Source organism: Callithrix jacchus, chromosome 4, assembly GCF_049354715.1.
Source record: "Callithrix jacchus isolate 240 chromosome 4, calJac240_pri, whole genome shotgun sequence".
NCBI lineage: Eukaryota > Metazoa > Chordata > Mammalia > Primates > Cebidae > Callithrix > Callithrix jacchus.
In genome coordinates this window covers 78,235,689-78,252,161 of record NC_133505.1, presented here as the reverse complement: position 1 = coordinate 78,252,161, position 16,473 = coordinate 78,235,689, and the positions used below count along the sequence as shown (strand labels likewise).

At 37.7% G+C, this 16,473-nt stretch overlaps 1 protein-coding gene across 8 annotated transcripts in view; it reads right to left on the bottom strand.

The window, feature by feature from the left end:
• The window catches only part of KCNQ5 (potassium voltage-gated channel subfamily Q member 5), a 633,783-nt gene that overhangs the window by 108,429 nt on the left and 508,881 nt on the right, over window positions 1-16,473 (bottom strand). For 4 of the 8 annotated variants that reach the window (XM_078369545.1, XM_035296121.3, XM_002746718.7 and 1 more), the window contains 3 exons: window positions 16,102-16,197; window positions 7,212-7,306; window positions 3,046-3,072 (listed from right to left, as the gene is read on the bottom strand). In XM_078369545.1, coding sequence (XP_078225671.1) covers window positions 3,046-3,072; window positions 7,212-7,306; window positions 16,102-16,197 — 218 coding nt within the window. The remainder of the gene's footprint in view (window positions 1-3,045; window positions 3,073-7,211; window positions 7,307-16,101; window positions 16,198-16,473) is intronic. The other 4 variants (XM_035296120.3, XM_002746720.7, XM_035296122.3 and 1 more) reach the window with 1 other exon arrangement.

Genomic DNA, 16,473 nt, shown 5'->3' with positions numbered 1-16,473 from the left:
GGAATATAGTTAACTAAGGGTTCTACAAATGTGTTTGACATCTTAATCAATTTTGCAGAAAGAAAAGTCTCTCTGTATGGCCCAGTCTCTAGTCATGGCTTTCGTTCTTCGGTGAGAGTGCCAGGCACACAGAGGGGGATGCTGGCTGCTGTGTTGAACTCAGCTACACTTGGGTTACTCTCAGTTTGTAACACACAGAAAACCATGAGGAAGAACTTAGGAGATTCCAAGCTCTGAGCTAAAAGATGAAAATGTTGGCTCCTGCTTGAGCTGAAGCTTGTCTACTTTGCTAATCTAAATCACCACCAATAACTCAGTGGTCCCAAAGGCAGTAAATGACTCTACAGTTGGGTGGTGTTAATTCGTTCCTTTGAAATGGGGCCAAGCATTAATTAACAATACTCTGGAGTCAGATCTGCTCTTCTCTAAGGAAGAACTCGCATTATAAATGCATTTTACTTCGTGCATATTTTGCTTGGGTAAGGACAACTTTGTTACTTTCTAAGATGATACTGTTGCTATTGTTATCACAACAGCCTTTCTGCATTCATTATGTAGGATTATAAATTCTGTATATGGAGCACAACAAGGTGAACGCTCACATATTATTAAAATGGGAGCTTCAGCTTATTTTCATTAGATCATTGCAATGTCTTTAATTTTCTATTTCTCTTTTTATATTTCTCCTCTCTTCCCATTTTTTTGTTGGTGTTTATCTCTTCCCACAAACTACTTGAGGTCAAGGGCATTTTATTACTCTGTGCAATAATTATTTCTTGAGCACATTCTGTCATAGCTTTACCCAGAGTGCCGTGACAGCTAGTTGGAAGATAGGAGACCCAAGTGCATGAAATGTAAGACCTTAAGTAAGGAATCCAGGCTAAGTAATAGTACAGAACTGATTTCAGGGTGGCTTTGCTAAATGTTCAATGACCACAGAGAAGCAAGAAATTTCTGTGTGTGATTCTCTAAGTCATCAACCCATTTCAATGGTTTTGTACATATTTGAACCTACGTGTGAGGTATCATTGACAACCTCAGTCACAAATATACAGCAGAGAGGTAAATGTTGTAGATATATGCAAACATTCTAAATGTAGAAAATTTGGTTGGTATTTTTTTTGAAATGTGACAACTGAGTAGGAAGCTCATTTTTGGCCTGGTGAGCAGAAGCTCAACACTGATACTTTAATTTTGTCTTTGTTTTCTGCTGTGCTAGCATTTAAAAACAGTGCAGTATCATTGTGTCAGCCCAAGGTGACCCCTCACTCAGGATTGCCATAGAGTTTATGCTTATTCAAGCACCTCCATGTGGTTTACAAATTTCTCTTTTAGTTGTTAACAGCTCTGCTTTCGAGGATGAAACTAAGACGGTGATCACATTCTCAGGTAGCTCTGGAATTTGTGCCAAAGATGGTCTCTGTCCTTTGAATTTGGAGGCAGATCACCCTTTGAGAGAATTAGTAAATGGATAGCTCCTGAGACAATGAAAGCTTTGAAAATATCACAAAAGTAACTGTAATCTAGCTTAAAATGGCTATGATTTATTTTGTGTAACTTTTTTCAGGTAAAATTGTCACAACAGAAGGATGGTGAGTTCTGCATGGAATCTAGAAAAAGTACTAAAGGTCTAGAATTCGTCAGCTTATCTCCTCCAGTGTCTAGGCAAAGACTATTCTGAATCTAATGACCAGAACCTCTCTTTGGTCAAAAACTTTTCTTAGGTGGGGAAGAACAACTTTTTCTGGAAATATCACCAAGGAATATCCAATGCCCTTGACTCTAACTCTATGCTACCAAATAAGAGAAGGGACTTTAATGTCATCCCTTGGGTAAGTTACCTGCCCAGAAGGTATGCCTGATGTTGTAGAGCCTATTGTATCTATCTCCTATCATAGATGAATGCATTTATGTTCTGATTTGTGAATCTTTACATATTAACATAATGCAAAAATGGATAATCCAGAACGTTAACATCCCAAGTGAACTTTCAAAACTGGTTTCAGTATTGCATGACTCTATTATGATTAATGTAATTACTATAATAGTACAAAGCTAAAAGAACAATCCCTTGACCCACACTGGCCTCCACTTAGGGATCAACTCTGAGTAGGTGGATGCTTTCATTTCTTTACTGAAACAAGTGACAATGGAAGGAAAAAAATGGTATCCCTTTTATCTTTCCAGGCACCTGGTTCTGCCTCTGCCACTCATCACACCATTAATGCTGGGTTCCACCTGGTTCTGTTTTTCCGGGCTTTGCTCTCAAATCTAGACACTTCCTGGTACCCATTAACACATATTAAGAAATTTTTCTTTCACCTCCCATTCCATCTAGGTTTAATTCTCTGCTGTAATCTGATGAAGCATTCCATCTATGGCATAGAAAACTGACCATAAATTATTTGGTGAATTTTTGGGAGGGCTGGCTTCTTCCTAAAAGATGGGGGGGGTGGAACTCTTTTTTGAGTCACTTGAGTAGACTTCAGCACTCAGTGGGCTAGAGGTGTCACAGAGACAGGGTTTTCATCTCCTGTACACAGTGTTCCTATTGCCAAAAAATTGATTACACACACACACACACACACACACACACACACACACACACATATATAAATTCAATCATTCCAAAGAAGGACCCTAGTGAAGGGGACCATATCCTAGACTGCCACCTGGGCTTATAACATTCAGAAAAAATTTCTTTCTTTCACTCTCTAGATTACCATATTTTAATACTTTGATAAGACTCCTCTCTGGGAAAATGACAGCAAGTACTAATCCAAGATCAATTCCTCTCCTCCCCCACCTCTAAATGTTCCATGCCCTGCAGATTTTGAAAAAGCAGGGAGTGAGTTAGGGAAAGACACTTTGATACTAAGCGGGGAGAAATCAATAAAATAGTAACCTTTGCAGGCAAATCTTGAGAAAGGTCACTTTTAATTATCTGGTATTTGTTGATTGATTCTACTCACATGAGACACATTTAAAACATCTGGTAGGTATCAGATCTATAAACAAACATGTAGCAAAAGAGAAATCACAAACCTGCTTGATGCTTCCCCTTGTTCTTTCCTTCAGGTGCGTGCAGGCAGAAGAGAAATGATGATAAACCAGTGAATATATTTATAGCACTTGATAACGGCCAAATTGGAGATTGGGGAATCAAGTACCTTAAGTGAGTCTTTTCATGCAAGATCCACAAAAGCAGTGTTCTTTACAATAAATGTACGCAACTTGCTAACATATGTTCTTTGTGGTACAGACCTGAGATGGCACAACATTTACTTGGCAAAGTCAAGGCTGCCCACATAGAACCAAAAACAATAGATTTTTCATTAGCCAAAGCCATCCATGGCTAAGAAAAAGTGGTTCTGCTCTAACCAGCATTAGTGAGGGCTCTTAGAAAGTTGCTAGCGACAACATAACTGTTTTCTGTGCTTCCGGCAGATTCAGGTTTCTAAACCTGAATTTATTAATGAATTGGATCTCAGTCACTTGCTGAGGCAGATTTTTTTTGTATTGTACAAAATCTAAATTTCCATGGAGTAAATAAGGTACACAGAACATTTACCAAAACTCTTTTAGCCTATACTGTTGGGTGGCATTTGTAATAACTAATTTTAGCAAATTTAGATCTAAGCACCATGATGCAGGGTCTGTACTCTTCGCGAATGAGCTGTGTGCCTTTGGGCAGGCACCCTGTTTGCGTGCGGATCTTGGTTTTCTTATGAGTAGATCAAAGGCTTTGGGTTAGATAATCTTCAAATTCCCACTTTTAAAGGTACCACATGGTGTTTCTGGAGCTTGATAATTCCCCATAGCCTCATAAAATATCTGACTCATTCCCTAAATGGCATATTTACCTGTGTTTTGCCCTTTGCATAGGCTTCACTCTCTTTGAAGAGAAAATCAAGAAAAATACTTCTTTCTATACAACCTTCTGTTCTTAAAACAAAACTTTGAAATGGAATAGCTAAGATCTCTAGAGTGTATGTAAGAGACAAACCAGACCTGAAATGAGACAGTAAGGAACTGCTGGTTGTATCCCCGGCGGGTTTGAGTGTCCCTCCTCCCATACCTCTCTCCCCTGCACAGCTGTTTCTCAGACCTCTCTCTCATCCTACTTAGTGCAATCAAAGCATCCCACTGCGTCTCTAAAACTATGGGGAACAAGAGCTTGGGGCTGGGTTTTTTTTTGAGACAGAGTCTCACTCTCTCACCCAGGCTGGAGTGCAATGGCGTGGTCTTGGCTTGCTGCAACTCCCGCCTCCTGGTTCAAGTGATTCTCCTGCCTCAACCTCCAGAGTAGCAGGAAATACAGGTGTGTGCCACCACACCCAGCTAATTTTTGTACTTTTAGTAGAGACGGGTTTTCACTATGTTGGCCAGGCTGGTCTTAAACTGCTGACCTCGTGGTTCACCTGCCTTGGCCTCCCAAAGTGCTGGCGTGAGCCACTGCGCCCAGCCAGGGCTGGTGTTTTTTAATGATAATGATACCATTGATGACGATGATGATACTGTTGATAAATTGATCTTCTTCCTGGCCACCTGCTTGAAATTATAGCCTCTGGTGCTCCCTAAATTCTTTCTCTGTTTCTCCTTAGCACTTATTGCCATCTAACATATTCTATATTTTATTTATTTATTTATATTGTCTATACCAGCATCCCTTGAATATATACTTCCCAAGGCCAGAGATTCTAACTTGTTTTTTAAACTCAAACTGCTGCATTCTCAGTGTCTAGAACTGTGTTCTTAGGCTGAATGCTAAAGGAAAATACTGCAAACAAAAAAGTAATTTTAGTCTGTTTGTTACTACATCACTCTGCATTTGGTAAGCCACTTAAATGTAAAAAGATCCCTCTAAGTCATTGAAAATTATTGTCACTTGATTAAAGCAAGTTTGCTTCCTAAAGCAGAAGTTTTGAACTTTGCTTCAGGGAGTCTGTGAATACATTACAATTGTAGACAAAGTATTGATTTTCTTGTGCATTGAATATCTTTCTTGATAAAGACCCCATAATTTCCATCATATTCTCACTGATTTAACAAAAAACAACAACAAAGATTTTAAGACCCACTGCAATTTGAGGCAATGAAGCATCGCTGGAGGGAGAGATGTTAGGACATCCAGTTTCCCATGAACTTTGCCAGTGACTGTTGTGTCATTCTGGACAAACAACTGTTCTTGATTCAATGGGGCTGAGCCCCATGGTTTGTGAGATTGCAGGAAAAGGAAAGTAAGGGAACGATTGACAGGCACAGTGGGACATGATGAATACAGGTGTTTGCATAAATCCGCCTCCACCTCCACCCCCACTTAAGACAGGGAAAATATCAGAGGAATAGAAAGAACTTATGTGAGTAAAATAATAGCTGATTTACTGGGGCAATTTGACTCATTATTAAACAGTTTTTCCAGGCTTCAGAATGACTTTTAATCCAAAAACTGCAGTAAGTGGGAAGCCAAATAATCACATATGACAATAGCCCACTCCCCTCTGTCACTTGAGAATTCTCTATTGGTTTCCCTATTCAGATTCCTTTTCTACATTTACTTAGCAAACTTCATGAAGACAAGAAATACAATTCCTATATAATTCTCATTTTTGGTTCATAGTCCCAAGGAATAGGTGGCACAGGAGTTATGTTCTATTTTTGTTTTTTTTTTTAGTATCAAAATGTTGAAAGGGTCTTATACTACATAAAAAATTCAACTAAACTTCAAGATCTAAATAAGAAGAATCAAATCCACACATGCATTAAATAGCATCCACGCTTCTATCCATGCTCAGGTTCCATCCTTTCTAAAATCCTTGGGGTGCTATGAATATCTCTGTCCTAGGTGCTGACAAGAATTTTAGAAACCATCCACCAGGAGACATGTCTCATTAGAGCTTAGGAATCATCTAGCCCAACTCTTGTCCTTCTCTTTGTGGGTGGGAAAACTGAGGACCAGGGTAGGACAGGGAAGTAATGTAGTTAATGATGAATCTGATACTCCCCAATTGTGTGCATTCTGCGGCATCGCAAACCTCCATTAAGGTGGCAATGCCAGGGAATGCCATGGAGATTTCCCCAGCTGATATCCCCCCAGATCAGTAAGAAAAGGTAATTTTTCCTGAGCCACAGTACCTAGGTGTTCTGAATCCCATGAAGCCACTAGGATTAAGGTTCTGTTGGGATATGAAGAAAAACAGCCGTTGCTCTCAAACACTAAGTCGTATGAGCAATTTAATAACTTTTGAACAACCCGAGGAACTGACTATGCTAATCTAGCTGGCTGACTCATAGAAAGACTTTCTCAGAACTTACTGCTTTGGTATTTCAACGAGGACATCTTTAATTAGGTGGTGAATATGATTTAACATTTTCTGTGATAGTTGAACTGGAGTCCAGGGTTCAAAGACTCCAAGACTCCAAGATTAAGACAGGCCTTTTTTTTTTTTTTTTTTTTTTTTTAAATTACATGTCTCTGTGGTAATCATTATGAATCTCTGTTCATAATTTCCTTGGTTCTTGCCTCCTTCTAGGCATATGGTAAGACTGTACTTCCCCATTTTCTTTGCATTTAGACATGGCTGGGTGATTTAGTTTGGCCAATGAAATGTGAAGGAAAATAATATTACTTGAAAATTGTGAATGCTAATTCCAAATTTTAATCTGCTTGGTCCCACTGCCTCATTGTAAACTGCAATATACCAGGACTCCTATTCTTCTCTTCTTTGCCACTGACATGAGTTTGATCTGCAAGTGAAAGCTTGAGGACCATCCAGAGGGGATTCATATGAGAAATGGCTTTGAGAGATTTAAACGTACAAAGATGGATTACTCTCGAAGCACTCATCTCTTGGGGTCAGGTGATGGGTACAAAATAAATAATCCTTGTTTTTCAAGAACTGCGGTGCTTACCTTTAGGATGCTGGTGGGCTTTATGAAATGAGACATTAGGAAAAAAACATAAATAGTAGAAATAAATCTCTATAAATTTTACATTCTTTTAATCTTTAATCCCAGTCTGTGGATTGTGAGAAATAATAGTGATTCTATTTAGTTTTGTACCGGAATTGCTACTAAAAAGGTTTAAATCTCTCTAAGAGGAACAGAGAGTAAGACAAGCCAAACATCAACACCTTTTATGTGTGGGTATGGTTTGTTTAACAAACTTGAAAAGACTCAACTACAGCAGCAGCTGTCACACTGATACCTACTTGGTAGGGCTGCAGGTGTGCAAGGCCTTCAAGTGTGGCTTCCAGGTTGCAATGGAAACAGATTTCTCATCAGCTGCGTAACTACGCCAAACACACTGCATGTGGCATAGACGGGGACATGAAAAAGAAAAAAGAGAGCAGGAGATAGAATAAAATCGGAAGAGAAATGATTGAGTTACTACACGTTAAGAATCTTTTGCTTCTCATACTTAGCCCTGATAAATACCCAAAAGAGGAAGAAGGCTACTTTGGCATTTTCAGCTGGCTGTTAAACATTTTGCATCACTCAGAACTGCTTTTCATTTTTTATTTTTAAAAATTATTTATTTTGAGATGGACTCTTGCTCTTTTGCCCAGGCTGGACTGCAGTGGTGCGATTTCAGCTCATTGCAATCTCCACCTCCTGGGTTCAAGCAATTCTTGTGCCTCAGCCTCTAGAGTAGCTGGGACTACAGGTGTCTTCCACCATGCCCAGCTAATTTTTTTTTTTTTGTATTTTTAGTAGAAATGGAGTTTTGCCATGCTGGCCTGGCTGGTCTCAAACTCCTGACCTCAAGTGATCGGTCCACCTTGGCCTCCCAAAGTGCTGTGATTACAGGTATGAACCACTGCACCTGGCCAGAGCTGCTTTTCAAAACAACACACCAAGAAGCAAAAGGCCCAAAAAGTATAATATAATGTAATTTTTGAATTGTTAAGGGAGATACTATATTATCCAAAACAAAAAGTAATGATTGACTGGCTAAATACTGATTTCCAAGATAGTACTTAGGTAAGCCACTTGAGCATGAACACATATTCCAGGGATTGATCTTTAATCAATATTTGATAAAGGAGAAGCAAAGGACTAATGAAAATCCACTATGCAACTAGTAAGCTAACTAGTTAACTAATGAACACCAGGGTATGCTAATGATTTAATCATTGAAATCCTTGAATTACGTAATACTTCTAATGCTAAAAATGAAGATAGTGATTACAAGAAGCAGAACTAAAACAAGATGGGGAAAATGTACTCTCTAGGTGTATAGCTGGAAAACACCTAAGGATTTATGCCATGATCTAAGAATATGTTTATAAATCTTTTATGTAAAACATAAGCTCTCTCCATTTCATATAATTGTACTTGGCATACATAAGACAAAGTATTTTTATGTGATCCTCACAGTCAAAGTGTGAATTAAGATTCCTATTTTGTAGGTGAGAAAAGAAGCGCTTAGATAAATGAAGAGGTTTATACCACGTTGGTGGAGTTGAGACAATATCTCAAATTGCCTGGTTCTCAGTCATAGAGTCCCTCCACGGATACTTGCTGACTGCTTGAAGACTGTTGTTGGAAAAGCTTCTCTTTGAACTGCTCATCGGAGAGATTGCTGACCTTACTTTCCAATATAGATTTTTGTAAATTTCTTTCTTGTAATGAGTCTGCAAACATCTCTAATGGCTAAGTATTTACACCAATATCCTCAGAGAAAATTTTTCATTATAGTGGATTAATCAAAACATTCTATTTTATGTGACAAATTTATTTATTCATTTGAGACAAGGTCTCCCTCTGTCCCCAGGCTGGAGTGCAGTGGCATAATCTTTGCTCTCTGCAACCTCTGCCTTCTGGGTTCAAGCAATGCTCGTGCCTTAGCCTCCCAGGTAGCTGGGACTACAAGCACATACCACCACACCCGGCTAACTTTTATATTTTTAGTAGAGACAGGGTTTCACCATGTTGGTCACGCTGGTCTCAAACTTCTGACCTCAAGTGATCTGCTCACCCCGGCCTCCCAACTTGCTATGATTACAGGCATGCGCCTCTATGCCTGGCAGACAGATTCATTTAAATGGGCCATATTCCTACTATGACATCAGTCATAATTTTGAAATCTACAATGAAGTAAATGTGATCTAATAATATTCCTTTTCCTGAGAATATCATTGAATAAATGTATGCTGAATAGAAGTTAAAAATGGACACAACTACTTTGGAAAACTGGCAGTTTCTATTAAAGGTGAACATATATGTATCCTATGATACAGCTACAGATTCCTAGGTATACTTTCAACACATATGCTTATATATGTTCACTAAAAGATATGTACTATGTGTTGGTTTCTTAGTAAACTAAAGCTGAAAATGCCCAAACACCCAGCAACAGTAAAACAGAAAATTTGTAATACATTTACATAGTGCAATATTACATGGCAATAGTACATATTACTACACTCAACACTATGGATGAATTTCATGTGAATTACGTTGAGTGAGAAAAAGAAGACACCAAGGAGTACATTTCCATAAAGTACAAAAACCAGGGGAAACTATTCTATGCTGTTAGAAGGTAGCACAATGGTTATCCTTATGGGATAGTGATCATGAAGGGGTACACAGGAGGTCATGCTCTGTTTATCTGAGTGTTGGTTATGCAGGAGTGCTAGGTTCTCCTAGGATATGTGCTCTTTTCTGTACGCACATTATACTTCAATGAAATTTCAGAAAATGATATAAAAAACTAGAGAAATATAGTAGTCGAACCTGAGGGATTTTTTATATTTTTAAGGAAGGTTTAAATGAAACAGAGTTGTTTGCCTGGAGCTTTCTTACATAGCTTATGCTGATTTAATCTACAAATCTGTGGAAATTTGTAGCAAGTATCTTAACATCTTATATAAGGCGACTATTGTTGTATCATCTGGAAATGTTAATTTTTTGTAAATATTATAGACACACAATTTATAGAGTGATCTAGAATAAGTAAGGAAAACACATGGATTTATTATTTCAGCTTCTGTAGTAGTGAAGCCCAGAGATCCTCTAATACTGTGATGACACAGATGGCTGCTTTAATTAAACAATTTCCATAGAAGGCATCACATATATATGAATTCTGATACACTGAAAGCAAGACTCCTGTAGAAGTAGAAGCATATAGCAGATCTGTACTATCAGACTACCAGTGAAAAAATCCAAAACAACAACAGCAAAAGAATGGGACCAAGGCATTGCCTGTGAGTGTTATAAAGAACTGGGGGAAAAGAGGCCACTCTGAGAAAACGAAAGATTTTCTTTACAATGAGACCTGGTGTCTTGCTATTTTTCTATCAAATTGATCCCAACAGCTGAGGCTTGTTTCCTTCATTACTCATCTCCCAAAAATGCCTTTTAAATGAAAGGTACAGAAGGTGCTGGTGGCATCTGTCACATGGCTGATATTAGTTAACAGTTACAGCGAAGGTGGAAAGTGTAACTCACTCCCCTGCACTCTAATAACTTTGTTTTGTCTTTAGCTCTCTCTCTCAGCAAATTGCTTCTAGTAGCTGAACTCTGAGCCCATATCCCTGTGATCCAGTAGCTGATGTTCCTATATTTAAAGCCAAAATCACATAGTAATTGGCAGGAGAAAAATAACTGTTTAGAGGAATTTCCTATGGTTAACTTACATGGTGTATACAATTCAAAGGACAAATCAACAAGAAGCAAGATGAGAGTCAAATTTACCATTTACCAGGTGATGCTGGTGCTCTAGGCAGCCAAACAGATTTGAACTTTGCTCAATAAGTGCAATGCCAGCATAATTCAGTTTTTTGGGAGTATTTTGTTTGCCTTGCTTAGAGTATTACAATTACGGCATGTTTGATCCTTACTGGAAATGGTCTAGAAAGTTTCAGCTGACCATCTGAAGGAATAATGAACATGGAACTTATTTTTTCAAGGTATGGAGTTTAAGATGTCAGAGTCCTGAAAGATTTAGGCTATTAACTAGCCATCCCTTTCCACAATTCTCTTCACACTACTTTCTGTTCCTCAGAGGCAACCCCTTCAATTCTTATAGTTGTTGCTTCTATTTTTAAGAATCCTAATTTAGTATTATTATTTCTTTGAGACAAGGTCATACTCCATCGCCCAGGCTGGAGTGCCGTGGTACAATCAGAGCTCACAGCAGCCTTGAATTCCCAGGCTCAAGCAATCCTCCAACTTTGGCCTCTTGAGTAGCTAGGACTATAGGTGTATGCCACTGCACTTGACTTATTTTTATTTTTTTGTAGAGGTGGGGTCTCACTATGTTGTGCAGGTTGGTCTTTAACTCCTGACTTCAAGTGATCCTCCCACCTCAGCCTCTCAAAAGTGTGGGGATTATAGGTATGAGCCACTTGTGCCCAGCCAAGAATGCTTACGTTTAAGGATTATGCTTATGGTTATATTTCTTGATTTTCAATTTTAGACATTATCAATTAAGTTCTTATCATGAAAGATGACATTGCCCACTTGCATGCCCTCTTCTCCTTTCATCCTATCAATATTTTAATATCACAATTCTTAATTAAGTTACTATTTAATATCTGCATTATTATGACAATGTAACTTGTTTTCAGTTCAGCAATGTAATGTACTATAGCTACTCTTTCTTTCTTACACAAGTTTTTGTTCTTTTGGGACTTATAATTGCCCTATTTTAATTTCTTGATTTGCATATATATACCTGTTATAAATACACTCCAGATCTTTCCAACAGAACTATAAAATTCCTCTGGTCAAACGCGTCATGAAATCTGAGAGTTCCATTCTTTCGCTTCCTTGAAGATCTTTCTCCTGGAGCTCTCAGCCTCCCTTTCACTCTGTTCTCAAGGCCTGCTGTAGCTATTGTCTTGGGACTTCCCTTCCTTATCATCATAGAAATCCCCTTTGCTCTTTCCTGTGTGGAATCTCTTGTTTCCTTGATCTCGCGTCTCTTTCTCTCTTGGCTCATCCCCTTGTTTTGGTAGAGAAATTCTATTTGCAAAGTTTCTTGAGTAAAGGTAAATGGTAGGGTAATTTTTGAGATCTTGCATGCCAAAAAGTGATTTGGTGCTGCTCTCACACTTGATGGTGGTTTGGGTGGATATAGAGTTTTAGGTTGAAAATAATTTCTATAATTTTGAAAGTATTGTTTCATTGTCTTCTAATTTTTGGGTTACGAATGAGAAATCCAATGTCATCCTTATTTTTGATCCTTTGGCTATGTCCTGCTCAGAAAGCATTTAGAATGCCCCTTTCGTAAGTTTTCTGATATTTTACTATGATAATTTGGGGTGAAGTTTTTGGTTCAAGTGCTGGGCACTTGGTGAGCTCTTCTACTATGGTCACTCCCATCATCCTGTTCTGGAAAATCATAATGTCATATTTCTTGGATAAAATCCTCCTCTTAGTTTCTCTGCACTCGAGCTGAGATATCTCTGTTAGCTGGATATTGGAACACCTGGATGGGTCCTTCATGTTTCTCATCTTTTTTGCTTTATTTTCAATCTCTTTTTAGTCTACTTTCAGGGAGATTTTCACAACTTTATTTTACCTTTTCTTTTTCTTACCTTCATGTTTTTCACATCTAAGATATTTTTTTCTGAGTCTGTTCTTATTTATTTATTAAAGAAATGTGGTCTTACTATATTGCCCAGGCTAATCTTGAACTCAAGTGATCCTCCCACCTTGGCCTCTCAAAATGCTGGGATTACAGTAATGAGTCACTGCATCTGGCCCTGTTTTTATTTATGACTGGAGCACTAAAAAGATGTAAAATCTCTATATAAGTGGCTTGGGCTTAATGACTAGTGGCTTTACTTTAGGGTAATTTGGCGAAGACCAAGTCATTTTACTGGGGGAAGCCAAAGTTTCAATATGAACATATATTTTTCTTTTGGGTCAGTTAGCATCAAAGCAACATCTTTTAATCTATCCCTACCAGGCTTTATTTCACAAACTTTTACTTAATTCCCTGTTTCTGTTTCTAATAAAGCACCCTGACCCCACCATAAACTAGTCCAATCTCTCCAGAAGTAAACCTTTAACATGGAACTTTTGAAGAATCTTTAAATGTAAGTCTGCAGGCATCCCATACATCCTCATATATTTACGAGGATGCAAATGATGCTTTTAGAAAGGAGTAATGGATTCAGATTCAGACAGCAGGGATTTGAGTCCTAGCTCCTCCTAGGCTTGTCTTGAGGATCAAGTAACAAAATGTATTAGAAGCACCCTGCAAACCAAAAAGCACTTCATGAGTCTTAAGCATTATTAATAAAAATTGTGACATTTGGGCAGGTATTCAAAACATTACTGAGAGCTGATTTCTTTTTTCCAGACTGCTCCAGCTTGAAATGAAAAGTTAATTTAAATGAATCATGCAAAGATATTGACACAGCTAAATTTGCTGCAAACTTCTGGGGGTTTAAATTTTTTCCTAAAACCCTGAAATGTTGGTTAATTTAGTTCTCTCACCAACGAAATGATGAAGCAATTTAGGCATCTCAGCTGCCCTTTTAAGAAGATAGTGACTCTGGCCTAAAATAAACAAGACGCTTTTGGGCTTGATGCTTTGTGTGTTCAGCAAACCAAGTCAGGTTTATTGGGTAAGAAAGTGAATAGATCAGTAAACGAAGTTGCTTTTCAATCTACTGCACCCTGAAATATAAATTTCTACAATATGTAATCAAGGCTTAAAGCCTTGAATTCCGTCTAAATACTATAGCAAGGGAAAACAATGAATAAATTTAATAATTATATTATTATTTCTATGTCTAATAAACAATTGCATTTAAGTGAAGGAGCTATTCCTTTTAATATTAATAGATTCTACTTTGATTAATGATACTATGATTAGATTTTAAAGGTACTCTTGAATGCTTCAAGCCTTCCATTTTGCATTATTTTTGTTAAGAATAACAAAAATAATAAGAACAACATATAAGTTGGAGTTTTAAGTAAAATAAAAACTCATTGATTTTACTTCATTGTTACCTGCATTTGTACAAGTTCAATAACTGATCACAATATACATTACATAACCCAGTTCCATAAAATAAAATTCTAGGTCTCCAAATAAAACTGTTCAATTAGCCTCTTCTCCACAGGGTTACCTGTGAGGGAGGCTTTGCCTTGTTTTGACTGTAGACATACAAATGACTCTCCTCCAATGATTTGCTGTAGAAATAACAATTTATTTTCAAGTTCAATTGGAAATTGTTCTTGCACAGTCTAGCAGTCAATAATAAGCTAGATCAGGAGATTTCCTGCAGTTATTCTCTAAATTTCTCTTGTACGGTATGGTAGCTGATGGCCACTTGTAGCTATCAAACACTTGAGAAGTGGCTAGTACCATTGGCAAACTTGGTTTTTAATTTTAATTAGTTTAAATGTAAAAAGCTACATGTAGCTAGTGGTTGGTGTATTGAGCAGCACAGCTTTCTATCATCACAACTGATATGTGCATGAGACATTCCTCAAAGAGCTCACTTTCTAACAGAACAGCTGATATTCCAAGAGATTTTATTGTGTGAAATGTAATATTGGTTCCATATGTAGACAGGGCTTGGTGCTCAGATGAATGCAAGGAACCCATGCAATAACTTCTGCACTCACAGTCTGGAAAACATTGTTCTAGAATGAAGGGAAATTAAAGGGTAAGAACAGTAAAGAAAAAATCTTATTAGAAGCATGAGAACATGTGTAACCAGTTAAGGAGTGCTAAAGGGTGAAAGGCTATGAATTCTGGACTTTGGGGTATTTTGCATGTGTCCTAAAGCATGTGACTCATCTTTTCATTCTGCTGATTATTGGTTGGCATCAGATCTTAAACTCTAACTACGTAAGGGTCTTTTTGTTTAAGAAAATAAGTTTACTTTCTCTTTAGTGCCCTTTTAAAACCTGTAAAGAATATGTAAAAATATTGTAAAAAATAAAATGTAAAAAGTAAGAGATTCTCAGTGATTTGCATTGGAAGTCATGCCCGATGGTCCACTTTCTTGTCAACGGTTGCAGAATCGCTTGATTTAAAAATTAATATTCTCATTTAGTGATTAGATACAAACAGATCTTCATGATATAATGAGCCATACTGCCCTCTCCTTTTCCCGGCTCCATGTCTGTGGGAGGCACTGCATGTATCACAGCCACAGACAAACACTAAAGGCAGGGGTTGTGGTGGTTATCTCCCACCACCCACCCACTAAAACCCACAACCTAAATTACAGCAGTGTGTTTGTTATTGCAGCATTAAGATAAGTTTCCTAGGGCCTTGTAGTACCATTTCAAGCCCCTCCAGTTTAGAAATTCTGTAGCTTCCACTTCCCTAGCAGGAAGGGGGAAACTTTAGATTATAGAATTATTTAGTCCATAACTAAATGTCAACTCTATGTTATGAATCTAACAAAAAATATATTTTGTGATTCTTAATCTGAATCTAGGATGGCAAATATATGGATGGCAAAAAGAGAAGCATTCCGTTTAGTGCTGAAGCTAATCCTGAGTTACTGAAAAGTAAATGAAATGCTAATTAACAACCTATGGATTATGAGCTAGCTTCAAATTACATGCTTATTGTTTAATATTCTCAAACACCATGTATTCCATAATCCAATCAGCTCTCAAAATAGGATAACTATTTCCACTTACTTCCTTCGATGGCACTAAAAGCAATTTCACAGGTATTAAGCCTTGACATTCTAAACAAATATGTTATTCTTTAAAGCAGCGACATATATCTGGCTGGAGAAAGTAATTGTAATGCAGGGAACAATGCCCTGTTCTGCTCTATCACTTAATGATTAATTACATTTCATCAAGTAATTCATAAGATGTATTAGATAATTCCAGGAGCAACATAACTGCTAACTTTTGCATGGCCTTGCTGACATGGTTACTCAGTCTGAACAATGCATGGATCATTTGCTAAAAATACATGTTTTTCAGATCAAGAGAGGAGGAACACCTGCCCAAATCCAAGACTGTATATTAGGTTCTGACTTCATTTTTAAAAAAGGAACAAAGCAGTAGTTCTGCCAAGCAATGAAGCACAGAGATTGGAAAATGACCCATCAAGCACTATGGACACAGATGTTGCCATCTACCTATTACATTGACATTTACCTGAATGAGGTTGGCAGCTGGGTTCCTTCTTTTCTCAAAGTGTTTCTGGCGGTGCTGTTCTTGTACTTTTAATGCAAAACCTGAGCCAAGAATGCCCTGGAACAAAATACAAAAACGGCACTCAAAAGTGTCAAAAGCACTGTTAAATAATACAAATATTGAAAAGTCACTAAAATGAGTCTAAGAGAAGACAAATAGTATGTAACCTGTCCAGAAACATGTTACTTGTTAAAATAAGCAGCATTTCTCTCCATTATAATACCATCAGCCAGTGGCAAACTGTTGGGCAATACTGCCAAGAGATACAACGTCTGTTCTTTAGTAAATCAATTAGGCATTGTTATTTATTATCTTTTGTGGTATAGCAAGAAG